At 46.7% G+C, this 24,079-nt stretch overlaps 10 protein-coding genes across 10 annotated transcripts; 3 read left to right on the forward strand and 7 right to left on the reverse strand.

The window, feature by feature from the left end:
• Nucleotides 1-1,090: 1,090 nt before the first annotated feature.
• FOIG_04659 (uncharacterized protein) lies at nt 1,091-1,923 on the reverse strand. Its single transcript, XM_031202953.1, has 2 exons — nt 1,726-1,923; nt 1,091-1,677 (listed from the first exon to the last, which is right to left on the reverse strand). The coding sequence occupies exons 1-2, from the start codon at nt 1,790-1,792 to the stop codon at nt 1,298-1,300; spliced, it is 447 nt and encodes a 148-aa protein (XP_031066532.1). The 5' UTR covers nt 1,793-1,923; the 3' UTR covers nt 1,091-1,297.
• A 407-nt stretch (nt 1,924-2,330) lies between these two features.
• Nucleotides 2,331-3,515, forward strand: FOIG_04660 (uncharacterized protein). The gene is made up of 2 exons (XM_031202954.1): nt 2,331-2,672; nt 2,727-3,515. Exons 1-2 carry the CDS (start codon nt 2,396-2,398, stop codon nt 3,383-3,385), a joined length of 936 nt encoding a protein of 311 aa, XP_031066533.1. The 5' UTR covers nt 2,331-2,395; the 3' UTR covers nt 3,386-3,515.
• A 414-nt stretch (nt 3,516-3,929) lies between these two features.
• FOIG_04661 (uncharacterized protein) lies at nt 3,930-4,516 on the reverse strand (the record flags this gene model as incomplete). The annotated part of the gene is made up of 2 exons (XM_031202955.1): nt 3,930-4,290; nt 4,321-4,516. 2 exons carry the CDS (start codon nt 4,514-4,516, stop codon nt 4,001-4,003), a joined length of 486 nt encoding a protein of 161 aa, XP_031066534.1. The 3' UTR covers nt 3,930-4,000.
• Nucleotides 4,517-5,284: 768 nt separating this feature from the next.
• FOIG_04662 (uncharacterized protein) lies at nt 5,285-6,115 on the reverse strand. The gene is made up of 2 exons (XM_031202956.1): nt 5,932-6,115; nt 5,285-5,882 (listed from the first exon to the last, which is right to left on the reverse strand). The coding sequence occupies exon 2, from the start codon at nt 5,795-5,797 to the stop codon at nt 5,486-5,488; it is 312 nt and encodes a 103-aa protein (XP_031066535.1). The 5' UTR covers nt 5,798-5,882; nt 5,932-6,115; the 3' UTR covers nt 5,285-5,485.
• A 276-nt stretch (nt 6,116-6,391) lies between these two features.
• FOIG_04663 (uncharacterized protein) lies at nt 6,392-8,965 on the reverse strand. The gene has a single exon (XM_031202957.1). It carries the CDS (start codon nt 8,693-8,695, stop codon nt 6,563-6,565), a length of 2,133 nt encoding a protein of 710 aa, XP_031066536.1. The 5' UTR covers nt 8,696-8,965; the 3' UTR covers nt 6,392-6,562.
• A 1,074-nt stretch (nt 8,966-10,039) lies between these two features.
• On the forward strand, nt 10,040-11,063 carry FOIG_04664 (uncharacterized protein; the record flags this gene model as incomplete). The annotated part of the gene is made up of 3 exons (XM_031202958.1): nt 10,040-10,354; nt 10,412-10,420; nt 10,758-11,063. 3 exons carry the CDS (start codon nt 10,040-10,042, stop codon nt 11,061-11,063), a joined length of 630 nt encoding a protein of 209 aa, XP_031066537.1.
• A 550-nt stretch (nt 11,064-11,613) lies between these two features.
• FOIG_04665 (uncharacterized protein) lies at nt 11,614-12,558 on the reverse strand. Its single transcript, XM_031202959.1, has 2 exons — nt 12,018-12,558; nt 11,614-11,940 (listed from the first exon to the last, which is right to left on the reverse strand). Exons 1-2 carry the CDS (start codon nt 12,435-12,437, stop codon nt 11,653-11,655), a joined length of 708 nt encoding a protein of 235 aa, XP_031066538.1. The 5' UTR covers nt 12,438-12,558; the 3' UTR covers nt 11,614-11,652.
• A 294-nt stretch (nt 12,559-12,852) lies between these two features.
• FOIG_04666 (uncharacterized protein) lies at nt 12,853-14,322 on the reverse strand (the record flags this gene model as incomplete). Its single annotated transcript, XM_031202960.1, has 1 exon — nt 12,853-14,322. The coding sequence occupies exon 1, from the start codon at nt 14,290-14,292 to the stop codon at nt 12,853-12,855; it is 1,440 nt and encodes a 479-aa protein (XP_031066539.1). The 5' UTR covers nt 14,293-14,322.
• Nucleotides 14,323-18,503: 4,181 nt separating this feature from the next.
• On the forward strand, nt 18,504-19,712 carry FOIG_04667 (uncharacterized protein; the record flags this gene model as incomplete). Its single annotated transcript, XM_031202961.1, has 3 exons — nt 18,504-18,720; nt 18,773-18,922; nt 18,970-19,712. The coding sequence occupies 3 exons, from the start codon at nt 18,504-18,506 to the stop codon at nt 19,710-19,712; spliced, it is 1,110 nt and encodes a 369-aa protein (XP_031066540.1).
• Nucleotides 19,713-19,950: 238 nt separating this feature from the next.
• FOIG_04668 (uncharacterized protein) lies at nt 19,951-23,827 on the reverse strand (the record flags this gene model as incomplete). The annotated part of the gene is made up of 8 exons (XM_031202962.1): nt 19,951-20,829; nt 20,890-21,479; nt 21,526-21,649; nt 21,976-22,058; nt 22,110-22,339; nt 22,385-22,678; nt 22,727-23,151; nt 23,204-23,827. The coding sequence occupies 8 exons, from the start codon at nt 23,825-23,827 to the stop codon at nt 19,951-19,953; spliced, it is 3,249 nt and encodes a 1,082-aa protein (XP_031066541.1).
• Between the last annotated feature and the right edge of the window lie 252 nt (nt 23,828-24,079).

The following is a 24,079-nucleotide window of genomic DNA, read 5'->3' on the forward strand; positions in this document are numbered from 1 at the left end:
CATTATGTCGGGCATGGAGGGTTGAGAAGTTAACATCATAGACCTTTGCAGCTCGTCGCAGACTTAATTTTGGGTCTGCCTGATAGGCCTGAAGTGCAAGAAGGATTTGAGCCTCTTTATTAGATTGAGACATATTATTTGGTTGAGAATCAATTGATTAGATGGTTAGATGTAAGGTTGAGGGATTTTTGATCGGCATGCTTGTCTGATCGGCATGCTTATCGTGTACGTTATATCAAACTTTATTATATATTTGGGATAGGCGCGCCGCCCAAGACATCGAAGATGAGGTTGGCATGCTGCAAGTGCAAAACTCACAAAACGAGGCAGTGTCAGCAGGCGTCTCCCTTTCAGAAGGATATCCGCTAACTATGCACCAGAAGTCGCACAATGTCGAACTCGCAGCACTTCCTTCACAAACAAAGAAGTCAGGGAGAAATTAATCTCTGACAAGGCCAGGTGACTCTCATATGTCAGGATAAAAGAGATAAATCGCGACAGACTTATTATGACAGTCAATAAAATGTCCAAGACCATAGCAGCGTCGGTCAAGGTCCCATTCTACGCTGTCCTGACTGGCTGGAAACTTGCAATACAAAGGCGAGCGAGCAACGAGCGTGCAAACTTTCTCTCGGTGCTCCTTTTCCTTGAGTCCACGCAGTTGGTGGAGTGTTTCGTCCCTGTCAGTAAAGGGCCCCGGTAGTTCTATAGTGGAATCCGCTACAACGAGACGATGATATTCCTTTGCATCCGTAGCAATCAAGCGTCGACGTGTTGTATGAATGGCATACATCGTCTTTTGCCGTTGTGGCATCTGGGATTGGTGCGCATCGGACTCGGAAGGCATGGTGATGTCGCAGTGTCGTCAGTAGGTGAAGGGGGCAGTGTAGAAGAAAGGGAAGACACAAACAATGGGCCAAGACATTTTTAAACTTGGAGGCAGAAATTTAGATCGCATTTTGGTTTCAACTTAAAGTTGCCTGAAAACTCCTGATAATAAAAAGAGCTTAGATATAATTTCTTACCCATAATACAGAACTTAGAATACGTGAGAGTCTAGGTTACAACGAAATCTAATCGAAACCTTAACCTGACATTGTCCACACAATCACTCGCACTTATGAGACCAAGGCTTACTTGTCTAGGCAACCTGCTCATCGATTGGCAAGGTTTGAGGCACCATTGTGATATGGTTGATTGGTGCCAATGAAGGTTACTCATTTGGGTTTCTTACTGGATACATGAAACCAACATTGCATGTGTCTATGGCCTAGATATTTATAATATGGATAAACATTCAAGCCCCACTTTCAGCCTCACGCTTCTCAAAGCCGTCATCCTCCATCTTCAAAGTGTAAGCCTTGCCATATGTATTCTGAGGGTCTCGCTTCTCAAAGCCATCATCTTTCATCTTCAGAGTATAGGCCTTTCCATACGTGTTCCTCTGAGGCTCACGCTTCTCGAAACCATCGTCCTTCATCTTCAGGGTATAGGCCTTGCCATAAGTATTCTGGGGGTCTCGCTTCTCAAAGCCATCATCCTTCATTTTCAGGGTGTAGGCCTTTCCATACGCGTTCCTCTGCGGCTCACGCTTATCAAGGTCATCCTCCAAGATGTACTTCGCACCATAGCCAGGAGGAGTAACAGGGTTGGCCTCTCGCTCAGCAATCGCATTACCTAGACTGAAGGTTAACTGATGTTGCTTTCCAGGTCCAGAGGACATACCTGGCAGTGGGCTTGCAAGCGCAAAGCTGCATAATGCAGCAGTGCTGAGGATCTGAGATAGCTTCATTCTGAATCGCTAGAAACTTCTGTATTGTCAGACTTGCTTCTTCATGGCCATGAGCCTTTGCAGGATGATCTCGACATTAAATAAGGTACCCTGTCGTCTGCTCTTTCATACATCTCGTATATTTGTTCAAAATCGGTAACTACTTGGAAGGGAAGGTCATTTTGCTGCGGGGCAGATAAGGTTTACATGGCCAACGAAAGTTCTCCAGTGGTGTCTATCAACAGAAGTTCTCACGACAATGCGTCACTACATATCTCCTTTTGGTGTAGCATGGTGATACCAGAGCCCAAAGACATCGCGTCAAGAGGGGACGTCTTACCGGAACTCGGCATCTGACTCCAAAAGTACCCACTTGGAGATCCATTGGGAAGCCCGAGATCTGTATCGGAATCCTTCGCCGGATTGATCGGCATCTTCCACCAAAAGTACCTTTGATATTCTGCTTGGGGAAGGTGGTTTTGTTTGGCCCCCAGATACGGCGATGATAACAAAATGCAACAGGATATTGGTGATAAAGCACGCCATTGCTTGAGTTTCTGCTCATCTTTTATCACATTTAACCTTTTTGCAAACTTGAGGGGCCAGGACATTTGAGCTGTTTTTATGGGATCAGTTCGCGTGCCAACAAGATCTATGGACATAACCAAAATCATGTCTTGCAAAGAAGATAGAGGTTCCGATGAGAGCCTTCTTGGTAGCAACAGAGAGAGTGATGAGATCGAATGGGCTCCGCCGACCCAGCGACGGAATTGGAGAACACATTCTTGGGTTGTTCTGAACCTTCTCCTCTTCCTGATATCTTTGGGTCTCTTTATTGCTGCCTCCTTTAGGTTCGGCTCGGAGTCTGACATGGATCACATTCGCAAGACTTCCTTCTACTGTAAGCCTTTCTTCTCTTATTGCGATGTTCACGGTTTGTTAATTTGGACTAAAGCTCCTGTTCTGGACTCGATCAACTTCAAGATGAGGCCCATTGAGACGGAGGGCGGCTTATTCGAGGCAAAGAACCCTTCCAAGTGGCGCAACTCTCTGAAGCCTGATCCAGAAGTTGATGAAGCATGGGAGGATCTGGAGATCATTCGTGTTTTCCCTATCAACGAGGCCGAGGTTCGCCGACTGGGCAAAGATCCAGAGCTCCTCGTCAAGTTCCCACCAGAGTATGGCCTTGGTGACAACGCTTACATGGCTCAAATCGATATGTTTCATCAGATCCACTGCCTCAATCTTCTTCGTCATCTGGCTTGGGCCGAGTATAACCGCAATGGTACAGCAAAGAAGCCTTTTAGCGACTTGCATTGGATTCATGTCAGCCATTGCACAGACATATTGATGCAAAACCTCATGTGTAATGGCAACCTGGACATCATTACGTTCAACTGGGTCGAGACTCAAACAAATCCATTTCCAGACTTTGCTGTCAACCATCAGTGTAGGGATTTCGATGCGATTTATCAGTGGCAGGACAAACACTCAGTGCCAAAGGAATGGGGGCGGAATGTCACTCGGCCAGCTGGTGCAAAGCAGATTCCAATTAGCGAGGAGTATTATCGCATATATGGCATCGAGAAGCCGCAGGTATCTGCAGCGCCATAGTCACGCAAAACCTAGCTCAGAATGCTTGTTTTGTAAATATTAGATAGTCATGACAATCGACTAAACGTACTTTCTTGTTAAACATAAAAAGCTTTAGACTCACTTATTCCTCACAATTAATCAAGATTTTAAAGGCATTGGCTTGATATATCTCACTGGGACATAATGAACTTCAACTATCAATCAGTATCTTAGGATGAAATAAGACAAATTAAGCAACAGGATTGTGATGAGTTTCGTATATGTTTAGATAAAGCCTGCAATCACTCCACTAAGACTTACGAGACTCATTGCTCTTCCCAACAAGGCCAACTCGAGAGTGAAGCTCTTTGGTGCAGCATTACCCATCTTCTGAGATATAAGACTCAACTCTTTATCGGCATCCACTCCGCTTCGAGCTGAGACAGACCTTTCGGTGTCCTCCATTCTTTGGCGAAGAACCTGATACAAACTGGCAACATCCAATCCTCCTCGCACATTTCTCCTCAATCAGAATAGCGACCGCAGGGGCTGTGTTATAGGTGACATCTGGAGGAGAACGATAGGGTCCAACTCTGAGTCTGCAGCCACCATGAATAGCGGCAAGCCTTGTGTCTCCTATGTTTATCTTGCTTCTCAACATGTTACGAATAGCTGCTGGCAGTCTGACTGGAACGCGAGATTGTGGTTGGCGTCGCAATTTATCTTGAACGTAGCACGTTTGGCAAGGTCTTCATCCGGAGCTGCATCCACAATGGCCTTGATGAGATCCGAGTGGTTGTCGTCACTGCTAGTATTCGCATAGAAGGCAACAGCCTCGGTGTATTGAACAGGTGCATTAGCCTTGTAGCCAGCTGCGTCTTCCTTGATGATGTCCAAGATGGTGTCATTTGTATCTAAGGTGATGCCGTTCTGGACACCTCCCTCTATATGGAATCTTGCCTATATCGCATCACCATATCTCTTGCTCTGGATAGCTTCAACGTATTTGCTAGACCAAGACTCCACCAATGGCAGCATGGACGTATTTTGAAGAACATCGTTGGTGGGGATGTCTAAGAAGAGCTGTTCTGGCAAGCGAGAGGAGTTTGTCAGTGCAACGGCGTGCTGTGCACTTAGCACGAAAGTTATAGTCAAAAGTTGAGGGAGCATCCTAAGGTTTGAATTGAATGATGAGGAATGTTGAGTGACCTGGGTAAAATCATGGGCCAGTCCATTCCGGCATATTTATACCCTGACTTGAGAGCTCTTGATGACCAGAAAGTAAGACAATTTTCTTCCGGCTTGCTTGTGTCATACGAGGAGGATTCATGGTAGTAAATGCGACAATATGCTGTCGGTTGTTAGTTGGTTGTTGTCTCTGCCGCAATCCTTCAGCCGGGATTTGGTTGTTGGTTGTCGAGCAACAAGGGTGACTAAATCCTGCAGAGAACATAACAGATAATCCTCTGCATGGTAATTGAACACATACATAAAGAAGGACAATATTATTACTCGCGGTTCGGTATTGACTATTTTAGAGGGAGGGGCATATATACCAGAATCTGTTTTAGCTGCTTTGTTGGGTTCTTATTATGGAAAAATATTAAACATGTTAAGCATGTCTTTATTTAGCTTTGGACTTGCATTGTCCGAGATGGTTTAATATGGCCGCTTCACTTAATCACATAACAGGGTCTATACGAGACTTAACATGCCATCTTTGCATTAACGCCGTGAGCATTCTGAGACTCTGTTGGTCCTTATTGTGTGTTGGTTGTTCTAAGTTATCTCTGTGGTCTAGCCTCAAAGGCCTTATTACTTGGTCCGATTGGCTGGACTAGGTACGTGCCATCCTCGAATGCCGGCATATCCGAGCTGTTGTCTTTCTGAGCATGTTCCCTCAAATGATTAGTACTCTTTGACGCTGGCTTTCGTCACTTAGCAAGGGCACTTCCTCCACGCGGAGAGAGCAAGAGGTATTTGAAGCTATGAGTTGTAGTTGGCCCATCGTGTATACAGTGATTTGCCTCCCCAAAAGTTCACACAGATCATCCTAGTGACGACTCTAGCCTCCAGTCTGGCTTACCCCGCTCACCTCCACCGCCTCATCTTCTCCTCTCTATTTTCGTCTCTGCACTTTCAGTCTTGATGCTCCATCCTATCGGTGTCAAAGATGATCTCGAGGACTTCTGGGTGCCCGTCTGCACTGCTAGTATTTCGGTAGAGCTCTAAAGCCTCTGCAAACAGTTCTGGTTCATTCATCTTCGCCTCAAGTGCATCTTCCCTGGTTTGATCAAGCACGGTGATGTCGGGATTTGGGCCTTGACCAATGATGACACCGTTTTCGACCCCTCCCTCTATGCAGTAACGAGCCCAGATGGCATCGCCATAGCGCTTCTGGCGAATTGAATCGATATACGTAGTCTTCCATGGCTCGACAAAGGTTACCATTGTCTGGGTAAGTACTTCATGAATGGAGATGTCGAGGAATAGCTACTCAACTGGGTGCATAATGGCAGGATCGTTCAGATCGGAACTGTTTTATGTCAGTATGTTGCAAACCCATAGTAAAGCTTATAGAGTACGAAGGTATATTGGCCATTTCTGTCATCACTATAGGGCAGCTGTATTGCCAGAATTGTCGAGAATGTAATAAGCTGTCAGTGAGAATTTGAGTGGCAATACACCACGCGGGGAAGCACAACAACGGATCCGTTACAGTAGAGAAATTGACGAGAAGATTGAGATACAGCAATTTGGGGTAGAGACTGCGGCTCTTATCTACTGGACAATCAGGCAACAGGCTCAAATTGGCGAACTGGTAGATGCATCGTGATTGGGCTATACCTCTTAGCAAACCAGACCTTGCTTATCGGCTGTCTGCAAGCTTTCTGGGCAGTTATACACGAGAATAACTACATAGAAGATAAATCGAGAATCTATATAACTATTACTATATAGATACAGATTCAGAGCTACTGAAATACTATACCATCTACTATATCGCGAGGTTAATCATATAGCAGATGTCACTCCTGTTAAGAGGGGGGTTTTCCATATTCAATACAGTCGACATTTAGGAGATAAATACAATACAGATAAACGCCATTTAACTTATTTATTATGGTTATTATCTATCAGGGTTGTGGAATACGGTTTATTGTAGCATAATAATGTTCCTTTCTTGAGAGTAGAATACTACAGTCCACTTGCTAATTACAAAGCGATCTGAACTGTCTTTGACATGCTAGGAGTACCCTGCGGCGACATCACAAAGAGATAGTAATAGCCAGGGAGAAGGACACCGTTATCCTTGGGTAGCTTGACAGTGTACTGGTTGCCCTTGACTTGGAAGTCGGTGAGAGGGACACGCCTCTGGTCGCTGTTGACTGAGTGTGTAGCACTTCCCATACGAACAAGAGACATCTTGACCTTACCAGAAGTGTTGGTGACGCTGAACTTGAGGGTGCTGCCCGCTTTAACAGGCTTCTGGGCAAGGTTCTGGATGATGGGACGCTTAGCAATGGAGCCATCCTTGTTGAACAGGTAAGGAGGCTGGAAGATCTCTCCATCGGCATGGTCAGCTGTCTTGTCGCAGCCAGCAGTTGAACCACCAATCTTGGCAACGTAGCAGAGGCCGCCACCACCGATAAACACCGTGGCATCAGGCAACAGGATAGAAACAGAGTGGTAGTTGCGGGGAACAGCGTGAGGTGCAAGCTGAGTCCACTTGTTGGTGGCAGGGTTGTAGAGCTCAGGAACCAGGATGCCTTCAGTGTTGGTAAAGACCATCGCCTTTCGTTGGCCTCCAGTCACAAGAACAGTTCCATCAGGAAGAACGACAGCATTACCGAAGCCACGAGGGAAGGCCATATCAGCAACACGCTTGACGGAAGCAGGCTTGTAAGGTGCTCCAATGGTGGTGATATGAGCACGCTTGTTGGCATCGCTGGCGGTGTAGTCCTGGGCACCACCAGCTGACAGAATCTTACCAGCAACGGCATCATACATGACAAAGATGCCGCACATAGCATCAGCGTTATCTCTCTTACCAGACTTGACGATTGATCCCTTTTGCTTCGTGCCATACCAATGCTGTTCCTTGCTGGGGCCGGCTTGGAAGACACTGCCATCTTTCCAACCGAAGAGCCAAGCGTGGTTATCCTCACGCCAGATACCCTCTCGATCCTTGGTGAGCATGGGCTTGACATCGGCTCCAGGTAACATGGTCCACTTGTTGGCCTTGGGATCATACACTTCACCATTCTTTCCCTGGCGGGGACCGGAGTAAGCTCCTCCAATGGTGAAAACTCTTCCATCAGACAGGATGGTGGAAGTCTGATAGCCACGAGGCATCTTCATGTCAGGTCCTCGGGTGAAAGCGTTGGTCTTGGGGTTGTAGAGTGTCACAGCCTCGGCATCAGAACCACCCTGAATCAAGATGCGTCCATCAGCGAGTTGACTCATTCCAGGGCAGAACATATCATGGTGAGTATCGGCGACCTCTCGCTGTCCGACGGCACCTGAAGGAAGATCGAGAACTCCAAACTGGGTACGGCCAGAGGCGCCACCGAAGGCGTCAGCACCCCAAGATGAGAAGAAGAGAAGCTGCTGTGATTGAGGGAATTGAGGAACAACATAGGCGGCAACGGGAATGACAGGGAGACGGATGAGATCAGACCATTTGCCTTGAGTTGCGGGCTTAGACTCGACTGGGGCGTGAACAACGCTGTATCGCTTGCTCTGCACCCAAAATAGCGACGCCTTGGGCTCAGTCTCCTTGATGTGGCAGACCTTCTCCTGCTTGTCATAAACGGCTTTCTTGCATGTCTTGATACCGGAGCAGATGTCAGCGCACGCAGCAAGAGAGGCGCAGTTCTTGGTCATTCGAGTAGTCGGGCCGACGTAGTCGCTGTTGTGGCAGACGTTGAAAGTCTTGCCGCCTTTGGAGCGGTAGTTGTTGGTTGGGTTGGGGCAGCGCGAGATGAAGACTCCCTCGTTGACGTTCTTAACTCGGATAGTGTCGAACTTGGCGTCTGACGCCCAGTTCATCTGGGCCTCGTTGGCATTGTCCTTGACGTGACAGATGCGATTTCGCTTATCGTATACAGCCTTGACGCATCGGGGGTCCTTGCTGCAGATTTCGGCACAGGCATTGGTAGATTTAATGTCCCGGGCGACCTTGAGACTTCCTCCACCGTATCGATAGTCGGTGTTGCGGCAAATGGTGTATTCGGCGCCGGTCTTGGATGTCCATGATGCTTCTTTCGATGGGCACTGCGTTAGAGCAGCAGAAGAGAATGGGGTAATTAGTAGGGCTGCTAGAGCCACGAATGGAAGTTGAACCATGTTGGTTGAGTTAGGAGATTTGAAATATGATGTCGATATCGAGGGAGTGTTTGTCGTAGTTGTCGAGTCAGCGAAAGATTATTAGTCGGATTGTGTAATTATTAGAGTATCGAGAACCACGAAAAGAAAACGAATGACGATTCAGCAATAAACGAGTGTCTGAATGAAACAAATATCGAAACAGGAAAAACGAAAGAAAGACTCGGATAGCGAGTGCAGAGAGGAATGGTCCTGTCTGATTCTCGCAAAATAAAGAAGACTAGGCAAAGCTTTTATGTTTCAAGCTTAAAAGGTTACCTCAATGAACCATGTAGCCACGATCTCAGCTGTGGCTATGTTTAGACCGAGAAGCCCTGGCTGTATGGACGGAATTCTCGTTCCCTGCCCTGTCGATTCTCCCCTTTCTGGTGGAGCTACCGGTACCTGACACTAACCTAAGCAAAACTAAGCCAAACCAGGCTCTCGGACCCACGCCAAGGCGCTGCCAAGCAGTTTGTGGATGAAATACGAGGCCTGGAATACTACATAAGCGGTTATGTCCGTGTGTTCAGGGTCCTACGCGCTGAGAGAAAAAGGGATGATGCCATTATTGCTGGACCAGCTATAGCCTTAAGACTGAGATTAGTTCCCGCTGAGGTTGCTCTGTGCGTGGCTATGCAGCTAAATCGACAGATACAGTTAAACATCCTGGACAGCAAAATGATATCGTTTGAGTAGTATTGACAAAGTGACTGATAAGCACATCGCGTTATGCCATGTTCAATGAACAGACTTAAGTCTCAAGCCGATTATCCTCAGTGTAGAGTGATAATGATGTTGTTTTAGAGCTTATTGTGCACTTCGCTGGTCTATTTAATTTAGAAACGTAATAAGGATAAAAGATTGTCATACAAGGCTTGCTGACGAGCCGTGAACTAATTGCAGCGACTAGCTATTGGTGTTGTTTTTATAACATCTTTGCTTTATCTAGTGATAAATCCGACCGCGAAGCTGTTTTTTCTTCATAGAAGCTAATTTGCCATATAACCTAGAAGATCACCTCTTTTAAATTAGCTTTTGTATTAATGCCAAGAATATACTTTAGAACAGCTTATTTTCTAATTAATTTATTATAATTTAAATTCTGAATTTTCTCCTCTCTTTTAACTTTAGGGTAGCGTTCGGTTTGCGGGTCAGCCGGTTTTATCTGGACTCGGCTTACGCAGGCCTAAAGCTTCCGGGCCGCGGAGAATCTTCGCCGAATACCGAGGCCACCGACCATCGGAACTTTTATTTTGGGGCAGCCGAGCCCGTTTCCACCGTCACTATTTCCATCACTCAACTCAAGTTCCCTGCACTCGCATCATGTCTCTGCGGCTTCTCAAGCGACCAATCAGCCTTGCATCGAGGCCTGAAATTTCTCAGTTTCGTTTGCAATCTGGCCTGGCGCAATTGAACAATGACCTCACCTCGTTCCCTTCTCGGTGGTTCGCTGATCTACAAGCCCAGTTGAAGCATTTCACCAGCGATCACTACCCAGCCAGCTGCGTTCAAGAAGCCAAGCGACAGTTGGTATCGAATGAAGAAAATTGGCTGCAACTCTTGGCAGGACAGCAGGGGTTTCTGACCGATAAGAAATGGCGAGGTCTCGATAACCACCAGCTCCTTTGGGGTGACATGGTAAGCGGTTCCTTATCACTGATAGGTGCATGATTTCTGACATTTCTTGTTATGTAGGATAGCATGGTAAGTGGATCCTCTTTTGTGTCTTTGCGTGACTAAATCTGATTTTCTTAGGGTAAGAAACACTACATCCTATAACGCTTTCGAGATCTGATTGTTCTGATGCATCATAGGTCATGTCAATAATGTGATGTACAACCGCTATGTCGAAACTGGGCGAGTGCATTTTATCCGACAACACAGTGAAGATGCATCAGAGCACGAAAAGGCACAATGGGATGACCTGCCAACACCACGTAGCCTCGGCCTTATTCTCAGAAGTATCACCACGGAATACAAATTTGTATAACTCCCCCGTCAGCTCCAGCATCATGAAGACTGACCAGCCACTGTGCTGTAGCCTCTAGAGTTCCCAGACCACATCACTGTATTGTATAAATTGCTTGAAGCTCCAACCAATGAGTCAACATCACTCAAGATGGAAGCTTGGATTCTATCAGAGCAATACCGCCGCCTGGCAGCACGATGCATCGACGACACCGTCATTTATGAATATACTACAGCCAAGAAGACGGTCCTGAAGCCGTTCATGGTAGACAAGTTTCAGCAAACATTTAGTATGCAACAGGCGAACCAGAGGAAGTATACGGATCAGGCAAAAAGAGCAATTCAGGAAGCCGAGGAGCTTCAGATGAAGTACAAATAGTTATGCGGCTCTTGCCAAGATTTTATAGGCGTGGTATATGCAACAATAGACGCGTAAAGCAAGACACCTTCCATATGAAATTTATAAACCAGAAAGGAGTCTCGAGATTCCTGCTTTAAGCACAAGAATGCTTCTCAAGTAGAGCTAATAAAATGCACCCTCTTTAATAGCGACTTATCTGAGGATTTCTTAGTATACTCTTAGGGCATATAATATTATACTAGAGCCTCCTGTATTTTTATAATAGTTTTATTACTATACCTCTCCTTACCTATGCTCTAGCAATTAGTATTTTATAGTTTATAGGAAAGCGTAATAGTACTGGCATGCTATTTACCATCAGAAAGACATCAGGAGTAGCTAAGTGTAGCTCCCAAGATCTGCATAAAGCCTGCTCCTATAGATGCTAAGAAGACGGACCGGAAGGCCTCCTTACCCATGACTAATAATGCCTAGGGACAAATCTCGTTATGTGAACCCACAGGATGATTAAATGTTTATAAGACTATCCTGAAACCTTCTATTGATTTGTAATAAGACTTGTTCCTTTGCCACCAACTTATACGCTCCACCTTGTCAGCCGAACTCCTTAGTTCAGGCCTTTCTTATCCTTAACTTGTTGCGCCAAGCGGTTTAAATCCGCTGGCCACAGCGGGTCCTTTTCAATTCCATGAACAACCTGGTCAATCAGAACAATAGCCAGATCATCTAAAACCACGGCCTCAGTGGCACCAATACCTAAGCCTCGAGATATAGCTGTGAGGGCAGTAACCAGCATACCACCTTGGGCAGGGACAGATCCGGGTTTGGCTATCACCGCTTCTACCGTGCCATCGCTGGTATCGGCAAACGTGATAACTTGGTTTTCTGCTGTGCCCTAGGATCCACGCACATTAGTAAGCAAAACAACCAGTTCTAACATGAAGCCCAGTAGTTATATTAAGCGTATCTTACCCGTATCCGTCTAAACTTTGGAGCAAACCACATATTCTGGTTGACATCCCGCGAAACTGCCACCGCGCTGAGATACGCTACTCGAAACGGTCGGGCAAGGCCCGAGGAGCGCATGGCTTCAAGGCCGGCCATAGTATAATCCTGACAAACCTTGCGCACCTCTTCAGGGTCCATTCGAAATGCGTGAGAAGGTGTCACGCCCACTGTCCAGATACATGCACCAGCGCCGGCAAAAGCTTCCTTTGCCGCGGGTGAGTATGTACCATAGTCCGAGACAATGACGTTTTGGAGTTTCGTGGCGGTTTGTTCGAGTGGTCGGCGGGTGACAGCGACAACGCTGGCGATGTCTGAGCGTGTAAGGGCTTGACGAAGGATCCCAGCGCCGATGTAGCCTGTAGCGCCAACTACAATAAGTTTCATGATGGAAATTAACAGAAATCCTTTGGGTGCATAAGATTCTGGATGAAATTTGATCTGGTTCTGGGCTGAATAGGCTTATTGAGTTGATGGTTCTTGGTTGTTGGGCTGATTTCAGTTGCTGACATGCATAATTCCAACTGCCAACCTCGCCCGCAAGTCAGCTGACTTATGTATCGCATAACATATCAAGCATCCATGTCTTACTGGGCATCGAATGATCTTAAGAAAAGATTCAGCCAATCGCGGCCAATTCCATGTGCTCCCCCGCCTTATCATATTCGCGCTGACAACGCACCTGATGCATCCTCCCATCATCTCTCCTCTGGTAGTTTCGAGCTCCTACGTCGCGACCACAGTACTGGTGAGAATTTTCTTGGCCTTAACAAGTATTTCTATTCAGTATTTAAATATCTATTTACAAGTTCCCTTCCCACAAGATCTTCGAGAAACACACCAAACGAAGAATATCCTCATCGAGCAAAACAGCCTGACGAACATCGCATGGCAGGATCTTATTATGTTGGCAATCACTAGCCACATTGTTAGCCAACTCGAATACCTCAGTGAGTATATAGCCCAACACCCGACAGATTCCTTTCACAGCATCGTCTTTAAAGACCCTGGACTTATCCTGGCTGTGAGACTCGAGGAACTCTCGAAGACGAACGCTCACGTGAGACATGTCAAAGTCTAGAATCGGGCTTTGGTCTGGCTGAGTGAAATGACGATACGAGGCAACGTCTAGGCTGATAGGTCTACTATTCTTCTCATAATCAGGGAATAATGTCTCAGCCATTTCTGCAACATTCTCACCTCCAAGATGAGGAAGGACGAAATGTTCGAGATAACTGAGGGCCATCTCGTTCACGAGATCTAATAGTGGTTGCTTCAATGGATCGATGAACCCATGGATAGTTGGTTCCGCGCCATTACGGGAGACATATTCCTCGCGATAGCTTCGCAAAGGCTCAATGTCTTGTTCTCTCAGAATATAGTCGCTTGGATCGTATGGACCAAGCTGCTCAGACACTGGCGGCGGGGAAACATATTGACAGGAGACCATGTCTTGAACCTTCTCCATTCCCGAGAAGTCAACTCCTTCACGCAGTTCGCGCTCAAACCTCTCCTGAGGCGTCATGTGTTCTCGCAGTGTTCCTGGAATGCCCAAGAAGCTTGTCTTTGTGAACTCTGTGTGTACGGAGAAGAACAGGAATGATCTTGCTGCGGTGTGCGTATCATTGAATCCAAAGCGGCCAAACATGTATTCTCCATGGGGAACATACAACCAGATTCCATGCTCTGCACTATCTCGCTGGCTTGGTCGTTGGCCCTGCCATCGCTGGACCATTTCTTGCACAACAGAGCGATCAACAAGACCAAGAGAGTTGGAGTTTGCCAGCACATCATCATCGCCCTCTTCCTGGCCTTCACCAATCTCATCAAAGCACCGTTTGTCGTAGTAGCTCCAGTCATAACGATTAATCACAAAAACTCCGGCCTGAAAAGTGGCGTCGTTGTTTATCGTGCTCCCATGATCTGGTTCATAAGGTGAGCCAGATATGCGGAGAATCTTATCGACTTCCTGCCTGGGATCGATATCTGCGTGAGCCACGAACCATGCTACTGTATCACTTGTCTCAGAAACAACAAGTTTGTAGACATTCCAGATCCCTTTTTGTGCGGCAACGTTGTAGTTGATGCTGTGGGCTCTAACTGTGCCACTTGGTTGCGGCGGAGCAACGGGGAGGCTTTGAGAGGGAGCAGAGGAACCGAACCAAATGTTGTGCAAGGAGCCGAAACAGAGATGACCCGAGACGATGGAGAGAGTCGAGTGTATTGTAGGAGAGTCCGCCATAGTGATTATTTAAAGGCCCTACCTATTGATGCGAAGTGTTCGTTGAAACTGTATGTATCGGCAGACCCGATATTTAAATAGGTGCCTCGGCGAAACCAAGGGCCGTCTGCCTAGGCTGGTGCCTATTTGACCTTTGAAGTTATTCCGACCTAAGTTAGACTTATTTCAAATCTCACCTTTGTTAAAAGACTAGGCGCACGGGCCCAATTCATAGAGAATATCTGCCTGGTAAGTACTACATGGTGTCAAAGGGTGCTCGACAGCTTCGCAAATTTCCTGACGTAGCCTAGAATTTGAAGAAAACATATAATTGGCCTGGCAACTTTCATCATGACAAAACACTTGTAACCACCAGGTACGATATCAGATTAGCCAAACAGAACGGTGGGTCATTTACAGTCACAAGTTGAGTTGAGCCTTCAAACTAATAAGTCAAACTCTGACCAGGTAGCCATCTGTGTATCATGTCTCAGCGATCCACCCCATTCTTCCAGCTGAACCAAACTCTACGATTCGTGGTCCTGACCACTCATCATCATCACGAGGGGTCCCTGTCACAAGCACAGAGCTAGTTCGGAGGGCCAGACCAGTCATTCAGGCGTGCAACCGCTGTTGGAAATATAAAGTGAAATGTAATGGCGAACGACCAATTTGCAAAACCTGCACCAGCAAAGGAGTACCATGTTTGTGGACAGTTGCGAATCATCAGACGATCGTATCCGCCTCGAGGCATCAGGCAGTTCAGGTTGAAAATGAGCGCCATCGGGAGTTGTATGCTCTCCTTCAAAGGCTTCCGGAGAGTGAGGCTCGACAGGCGTTTGCTCGAATCCGTGATGCAGACGATCCTATCACCGTACTGAATTTTGCAAGGAGCGCAAGCATACTCAGAGACCATCCATCTCCACGTCCCGAAATCACCTCGACAGGCTGGAACCCTAGAGTGGACGCCCTGAACCTTAAGACGTTGAGTGAAAGCCCCATACGCGTACATGCCAAGCCCTGGACTGCTGTTGCCGGCGATGGGCTTGTTTCGCAACTAATATCGTCTTTCTTCACCTGGGATGATGCATTTTTTTATCCCTTCATTGATCGTCAAGCCTTTCTAAAAGATATGAATAGGGGTGACGTCAAGAAAGCTAGATATTGCTCACCTTTTCTTGTCAATGCAATTTGCGCTTCTAGATGTGTACGTGTACTTTGTGTCTCATCTGTCTGCCTGGAACTAGAAACCTGACTGCTGATAGTTTACATCTGCAAGAGCAAAGATGTTTAGTTCTATCGCAGGCAAGAGCGTAGGAGCACAATTCCTGGATTAGGCAAAAAAGCTACTAAACTTGGAAAACGGCCGAGCCTCACTTCCAACAGTACAAGGGCTCACCCTAATGTTTATCCTCTCGGCGTACCAGGGCATGGATCGAGCAGGCATGGTACGTACTTAGGTCAAGTTATCTGACAGCGCTGTTTTGATAGCTTTCGCTACGTGACTGGTAATGCCCTGTTCGAAAATGTCGACCTCCAGCATTTAGTCATGAAGTATAGCTGACTCAAGTATTAGATGTATAGGTATGCTGCATACGAAATGTTTCGTCGACTCCATCTGGACCGGACGTTCAATAAAATCAAAGACGACCCTGGCCAGACACGACAGAGGGAAATCATATCGAAAGCTGCTTGGGGGCTCTTCTGTTTTAAAAGGTATGTGACCGACAGAGTTCACGTAGGATTTTAGTAGTGAAGGCTGATATCTATGGAAATTTATGCAGTATTGTAGCATACGTATATCTCAACCAATCTCTACTTGCACCACCCACAATACCAAGATGCTTTCATGTAAAAGACAGGCCCTCGGAAAATCTTGATTTATGGGGCGACTTACATCAAACAGAGAGAGGCATGCCTCCGTTCGTGCCTGGTATTCTAGATGCCACTTGTGACTTATCGGAAATGCTGTATGAGATAATGTTTTGCAATATCCGATCACAGGAGATTGGAAGCAAAGAGGACCTCAAACAAAGGCGAGAATTATATAATTCAGTTTTGAAATGGAGCGGAAACCTACCAAAACGTATGAAAAAAGATGAGAACTTGACACCTCGGACCTGTTTCCTAAGGTACTTATCACTCCCTACATTGTGTATTCCACTTTCTAACAGAGAAAAAATCTACATCGACGAATTATTAATCAGCCTTCTACGACCGCTAAGTTCTGATACAATATTCGAAAATGGAATAGCCGCCAAAACGCATTGCATTCAACTAGCTGGCATTGACACAGACGTTGTGGCACAATACATACAACATTCTTCCGTACGGGATTATTCGTGCATGGCGCTATGCGGGCTTTACAACTCGGTCGGAACTGTAGCTGCGTATCTCGACGATCCAGCCGCTCGCAGCACATTTGTGAAAGCAAGCATGATGCTCCACCAAATCGGGCGTGATTTTCCCATGGCTAGATTTATCCTGCAGGGAATCCAGGCTATGGCATGGGCGAGCGTTTTTGCGCTCCCAACTAAGGCCAGTCAATATTTTAAGGAACTAGGCGCTGGCAAGGAGGAAGTTCTGGATATACCTATAGCATTTACGCTGCCACCGGCTGCGTCGGTCAGGCAGCTTTTGTCGGCGGATAGCGGGGAAAAGAGCTTAGAGATGGGGACAGAGATAGGTTTGCTGCTTTCTAGATGGAGTTCCTTATTAGTCGACTAACAATCTTGGAAGTTTTAGGTTAGCTTTCTATCTTTAAATTAAAGTAAAAAGGGACTCTTTTACCCCTTACCTAAGGATAGCGGGAAAGCTTTAAGTCGAGATAAGTAAACTCAAGCGATTTCTAAGGATGGTGTAAGACGTGTTAACTCTCAGAATTTAAATAAAGTATTACCCGAGTTTATATAGTAAAATCGCTAACATTCTTGGAAGCCTTTTCGGCGTAACTCCAAAAAAGAACGGAGTGCTGAGTCTCCTCTTCTGGTGATGTCTATTCTCTGTCTGTATGCTGACTGGTCGGTCACCTTTTATCCGCTCCTCGTGCTGACTCTGTCGCTCCTTTGGGAAATGTGGACCATGAGACTTGGCACGGCTATTACCGTCCTTTGCCGGGCGGGACCTGTTGTTAGTTAATTGTATTAACTTCTGCTTATTTCCAGGACACAAATCTGTGAACATGGGGATACTGACCATGTTGGCTCAAATTGACTCTATCGGTTGCGCAACCAAAGGAACGAAGCTTAGCCAATATGTCGTCTATGTGTAGATAACGGATCAAGATTAAACAGCGCACAGTATCTCAGTAGAAACTGATATAGATAACTTAAAATGGGAGTAGAAACATCTATCAGTAGGATAAATATAACCCAAACTTAGACATCCCTTCATAGGCTGTGAATTACGTTATAGCTAGGGTATTTTATCAGCCCACTACTATTTTAGCTTTCCTACTAAACTAACGTTCCCGTAATAGGTAAGTTAGAACCTGATCTGTAAAACCTTAGTTTCGATTGGGCTTTATATGATAGAAAGTATAAGCTTAATAATTAAAGTAATTAAGCGAGAGCCTAATTTAAGTAAGGAAAGCTTCAATACCTGTATACATTATATATCCTCTAACTATCTTACATGAGTACCTATTTTAAATCTTAAAACATTCTTGTTTTAGTGGCTCTCCTCTGTGATTGCCTCAACGGTCACATAACTTGTCGACCGCGGCCCCGGCTGCAGTGCCGCCGGCAGAATCTTGAAAAGCCTGAAAATCTGAAACCTTGCATGTATGGGTCTATATACAGCTGTGCCCTTTGACCTTCTTTAACGAGTCGGTTCCCGAGCCGTCTGTGGACCTTATCAGGTATGTTTGCCCACATCCCGATGATTTACCATGGGGTTACGTATATCGCAGCGAATTAGGAAAGACTATTTACTAACGTCACGTTGCAACCATCACGCCTGTTCAAGCAGATCGACATGTGAAATGGATCCTCCTGCCAACTACGGCCATTTTCGCATTGCGGAACTTTGTCGACGTGACATTGCCAAGACGGACGGGATAAAGACGTGATTTGCGATGGTGGGATAACGGTGTGATGCAACCCTGAGAACTGAACAGTCAGATCTGATAGTCCGTCTGAAAATGCATAAAGGGAACTGAATTTCTCGTATGACTGGCTTGTTATGCCAATATTGGACCTCGTTCACACCAGTCTTTGTTCTGTGCTGTTATCATGCGTCTTTCTGCTTCAATTACTTTGGCATTGGCTGCTTTGGCCGTGGCCCATCCAGGCGAAGACCACCACGATGAGCTTGAGCAGCGTCGCTCCTTCGAAGCCAGCGCTGAGCGATTGTCCCTCCGTCACTGTGCTGAGACGCTGAAGGCAAGAGGTGTCACCGAGCGTAACATCAAGCGTCGTTCTGCCTTGATCGAGGAGCATCGCCGAAAGCGTAAGTAATACTCATTACATAGCTTGTCTCTTTCTAATGTGGCTTGCCTCAGGTGGTATCAAGAAGCGTGATCTTGAGGACGTGCTCAACACGGACCACAACAAGACTGACCTTGGGTATACACCCAACACCCCCGCCGAGATCCTCTTTGCAGGCCAAAACTCATGCGTGCTAACCCCCGAGGTCACCCTCGGTCCATACTGTGAGTGTTGGTCAGCTGTCAAAACGACATGCGCTAACAATTACGAGACGTCAGTGGCGAGTCTGTTCGGCGCAATCTGAAAGAGGACCAGGAGGGCGTTGACCTTATTCTCGACTACCAAATCATCGACGTAGCTACCTGCGAGCCTGTGCCAGAGCTATACCTCGAGATCTGGCACTGTAACTCGACTGGTGTTTACGGTGGTGTGAATAATCAGGGAAACGGAAACTTTGCTGACAAGACCAACATTAACAAGACCTTTGGCCGGGGCATCCAGCCAACTGATGAAGATGGTGTCGCCCAGTTTGAGACCATCTTCCCAGGTCATTATGTTGGCCGTACGACGCATATCCACCTCCTGGCTCATGCAAACGCTACTCTGTACCAGAATAAGACCCTTGGAAACGTCATCTACAGCAGCCACATTGGGCAGACCTACTTCGACCAGGACCTGATCGACGACGTCGAAGCTCTTGCTCCTTACAACACCAACACGCAGGCTCAGACCACAAACGCTGGTGATGGAATTCTAGCTCAGGCTGCCAACCAGGACTACGACCCGGTTGTCGAATGGACCCTTCTTGGTGACACTGTTGCTGAGGGTCTCTTCGGCTGGCTGGCTTATGGCATCAACATCACTGCCACTGACAAGGTTACCCCTGCAGTCTTCAGATATGAGGATGGCGGCCATACCAACCCTGACTTTGGAGGAGGAGGCCCTGGAGGCCCTGGTGGACCCCCTCCACCAGGCGCAAGTGAGGCAGAAGATACCACGAGCGATGCTGCTTAGATTTTAGCCACTGAGTAAGATCCTCCAGCCTCGATGGACAGTGGCCGACAGGCAACTAAGAAATTTTCTTATGTTGGGATATATAGCTACTATGTATCTTTATACAGGTTATGTCATAGCACCCCTAGGCATAATAGATCAATACAAGATATAAGATATATTTTACAAATAACACATAAGTCCATAACAGATCTCACAAGTGCCTAAGTTGTAATTAGATCCAGGTCATCGTGCTATATTAAACAATATCTGCCTCCTCCCAATCCGGTGGAGGGAGACTGAGAAGTTCTTTGTACATTCGACCATCTGGAACCTTATACGTTGTGATCTGATCCAGCTCTTCGCGTATTCTCTGAACCTCGCCATATCCTATGCGCTGTTGCATCTTTGTCAAGATATCCTTCACCAGAGTAATCTCTTCGATCGTCCTGGCACCATACCCGAGTATCAACAATGGCCATGCTCCTAGGTAACAACTACTCCATTTTTGATGTTCCTCGGGACATTGAAGGATACTCATGGCTAAATCGAGTTGCCATCGCCAAGGCTTCCCATCAGCATCTTCAGCCGAAACAAGAGGACAGTCTGTATCGTCCCGTGACGTCAGGGTTTCTGTGATTAGATCCAAAAGGAGTGAAGTTGCGATTATCATCAGGTCATTGAAGCGTGAATCACCATGATGAAGGTTCTGACTGTCTTGATCATCGAGTAACAGTTGCTCCCAGTACTGCAGCTCCATCTTCAAGCCTATCAGGTGATCTAAAAGTCTGTTTCGAGGGACATTATAAGAGTCAACAATCCGTAATATGAGTCGATACAGGGAAGTGGGTACTCCAAGCACGATGCTTGGTTTTGAGGAAGATGGATTTGCGTTGTCGTATGAGCGAAGCAAATCCTCAGCATGAGTGATGAATTCGGAGTCCAGTCGAAAGTCAGGCCTAAATGGCCTTCTGATAGATAGCAAAAAGCCCTGATACAGCACGCTTTCAACGTTGATCCTGTCGTAGCTTTGAATGAATGGTATCAATGCACTGTTGTCTTGGTTCCTTAAGCTTAGCAGCTTCACAGCCCCGACAACGTGAGGCTTCGGGTTCGACATCGCATCAAGACTCCAGAACTGGGCGCAGAATCCGTTAGCCAATATCACAGTGAGGCAGAATTATGATTGAGTACATACATTATAAACGTATAAGTATGATGCAACCGTTAATAAACACGAATGCCGATAGGCATCTGATGGACAAAAGTCCACAAGTTCCTGATTCAGCCCTCTCATAGCTTCTGTGTAGTATCGCAAGGCTATGAGGCGATACCGATCATTGTTCATCAGGACATGTTTGTTTGAAGCACAGTTGGCTAGTATAGCATATTTAATGGTTCTGTTGTGTGACATCATGTCCATTAGGTCTGACTGGCACTGAAAAAAGTATGACTTGTCCTTTGTTGGAAGAGTAAGGGAGTTGAAGTGGAAGTTGTAAAAGTGATGCATCAACTCGAACTCGGTTTCCGTTTCCAAGAGGGGATGGTTGATAGTTGTAAGTGATGCCCTATTATTCAGAATGGGGACAATGTCATGTGAGATCTCGTCAGTCTTTGGTGGGGAGGTGCTCTCGTTGGCGGGTGACGAAGGAGCAGGAGTTGCACGTCGACGGCGGTGCCTTTTATCAGCCATATCAGTGGCTTTGGGCCATGAACAACTTCGACCAAAGCGAGAGCAGTTGCGACAGGATGGCTTTCCTTCGTCACATTTGACTCGGCGTTGTCTGCCTATCATCGGTCAGTAAGCGCATATATTTAAACTCCCAATGCTCACATGTGACGCAGCCAGTCTTCGCACGTAATTTAGCGTCTGGCATGATCAGACAGCCGGTGATGTTCTCATATGTCTCTGAATCTTGAATGGTCATGCATGCAATGAAAGCGGACAAGTTATGGCACTGGGGTCAAATCAGAAGCGGGGAAGTTGGGGTTTTAAGCTGCAGCAGGCGATAACAAGAGACAGACTTTGGCGCTAGCCCTCTTGGTCTTCACCAGTAGTCTCTGAGCTAATGGACTCCAATAGCTGATAAAGAGTACAATACTGGTGTCACAAGCCTCCCGTCCTCCATGAATGGTATCGGGCTTTACGCTCTAGAAAGTTTATAAGAAGCTTGAAATTGCTATGTATTTCATTCATAATACGAGACCTAAATATGCAGTTATTCAGATCTATCTGGAGGCTTGAGCCTGTTCATCCCTGGACAATCTTTGACACCAACTCTACAGCAGCAACCGTGTCTTCATCGCGGAAGTGCTTACCAACAATTTGCAACGCCAATGGTGCTTCAGCATACTCTTCAGGCGAGTCTACTCTTGTATCAGCATTGAATCAGCAAAGGCTCCAGCAATATTACTTACACTTGTTGTATTCTCTTTCCTCTTCTGCTGATCGGGGTTTGAAGTCAGAGTATGGTGTATCGGTTGGCTCAACCTTCAGTCCAGTCGGGAATGTAATGGCTGGTTGGTCGAGGAGATTCCAGATGGCTGTATAAGGAATGTAATGTCCATCGCACAACTTTGCAGCTGGCCCGACATAGGCAGGGCAGAGAATAAAGTCAACACCTCGATTCTTCATGATTTTGTGGTACCTAAAGAAGTCAGCTAAGTTAGTCTCCAGGCTTCTGTGTACCTACTGGTCTCGAAAGGCGTCTCTTCGAACATTAAAAGCCCAGTTTTCCTGTATCGTAAGTGGCCTTGGCGGAGCAAAGTTGAAGATAAAGTCCGACAGTGGCGCAACAGGCTCTCCTCCCTTTTCCAAGAGATCCTTCTGTGTTACAGCACATTCAGGAAAGTACAGTCTTGAAACAATATCCATGCCCTCTTGATGGTTATATGGCTCGAAGTCGACTACAGTAATGCCTGCACTCTTGAGCTTTTCACTGGCGTATCGGAGTGCACGAAGGGCTGGAGGATGGGGTCGGACAAGGCTATGACAACAGTTAGCTGATAGGCACAGGAAAAGAAAGAGAACTCACCCATCCTCCCACATAACACCAATAGTGAAGCTTCCAGGCTTTAGTGGACTAGCCTGCTTCCAAGGCTGAGGCACCAGCGATGTCTCAACCTCCCAGGGTTCCTGATCAAGAACAGCTTTCTGAAAGAGGCCAAGGTCTTCTGCAGTATTGGCTAGAGGTGAGATAACGCATCGGATGCTCTCTTGCCCGGCACCAGGGAGACATACGCCTTTGTACGGGTTGCGCAGTGCGGTAGTCCTCAGTCCATATGCGCCACAAAAGGCAGCGGGTACTCTAACAGAACCTCCAAGGTCGGTACCAATGCCCAAGGCTGCGCAACGGAGTCCCAACGAAGCACCTTCTCCGCCGCTCGAGCCGCCGCATGTCAATGTTCGGTTGTGTGGGTTCACCGTTGTGCCATAGATTGGGTTGGAACAGTCAATGTGCTAAATCGTCACTGGCAGGTCATCGGAAGGGGAAGGGGGGAGAGCGACTAACCATTACGCTCTGAGGTTCATTGGTTCGCACATGGAAAACTGCTCCAGCCTCCTTGCAACATTGAACTATCAAGGCGTCTTCTTCAGCAACATTGTCAACAAGGGCGACGTAAGCCGAATGAGCAATCCGTCCCTTATGTTCAATATGCTCCTTGGTCGAGATCGGGATACCGTGCAAGGGCCCCTTGGTTTTGCCGGTTGCCTTGAAGTACGCATCAAGTTCAGCAGCGGCTTCGAGTGCATCGGCATTCATGAACTCAGTTGCAAAGTTGGTGAGTTGATGTGCGATATGAGCTCTCTTGAGAAATGCAGTGACAGTCACAACAGCCGTCAGAGAGCCGGAAGCCATTTGTTCCACCAGTTTCGTTGCGCTGGTAGCTGTGATCTCCAACTCTCGTGTAGAGAGGAAGCCGCATGTCTCGATGAAAGTGGAAACATTGAGCTGTTCAGCAGATGGAAGTTGCCTAGCTGGGAGAAGCCAATCTGGGTTGAGAGATTCTCGGAGTACTTTACGGCATTTCTCAGCTTGGATCTCCCAATCGGCCAGGACAGAAGTGTCTGCGGACTTTTGGGACTGAGAATGAGAGACAAGTCCCTGAGGAAGAGATTCAACAACAGACGCCATGGTGTATGATGGAAAGGTAATGGAGGCAAAGTTACGAGGAATGATGATCAGATAGAGCTTGGCTTCAAACGCATCTTTATATTCATACTCAATGAAACCCAATCGGGCCTGCTTTGCCGACTTCAGACATGTCACTGATTCTGTATCATATGATGCATACCTCGTTGAGGGCGAAATGCCGTTGTTGGAAGCCTCTTTCAAGATAACCTATCTTTCGGTAATCATATCTATTGGTGGGACGCCTCGCAAAAG

Source organism: Fusarium odoratissimum (assembly GCF_000260195.1).
Source record: "Fusarium odoratissimum NRRL 54006 unplaced genomic scaffold supercont1.6, whole genome shotgun sequence".
Classification (NCBI taxonomy): Eukaryota; Fungi; Ascomycota; class Sordariomycetes; order Hypocreales; family Nectriaceae; genus Fusarium; species Fusarium odoratissimum.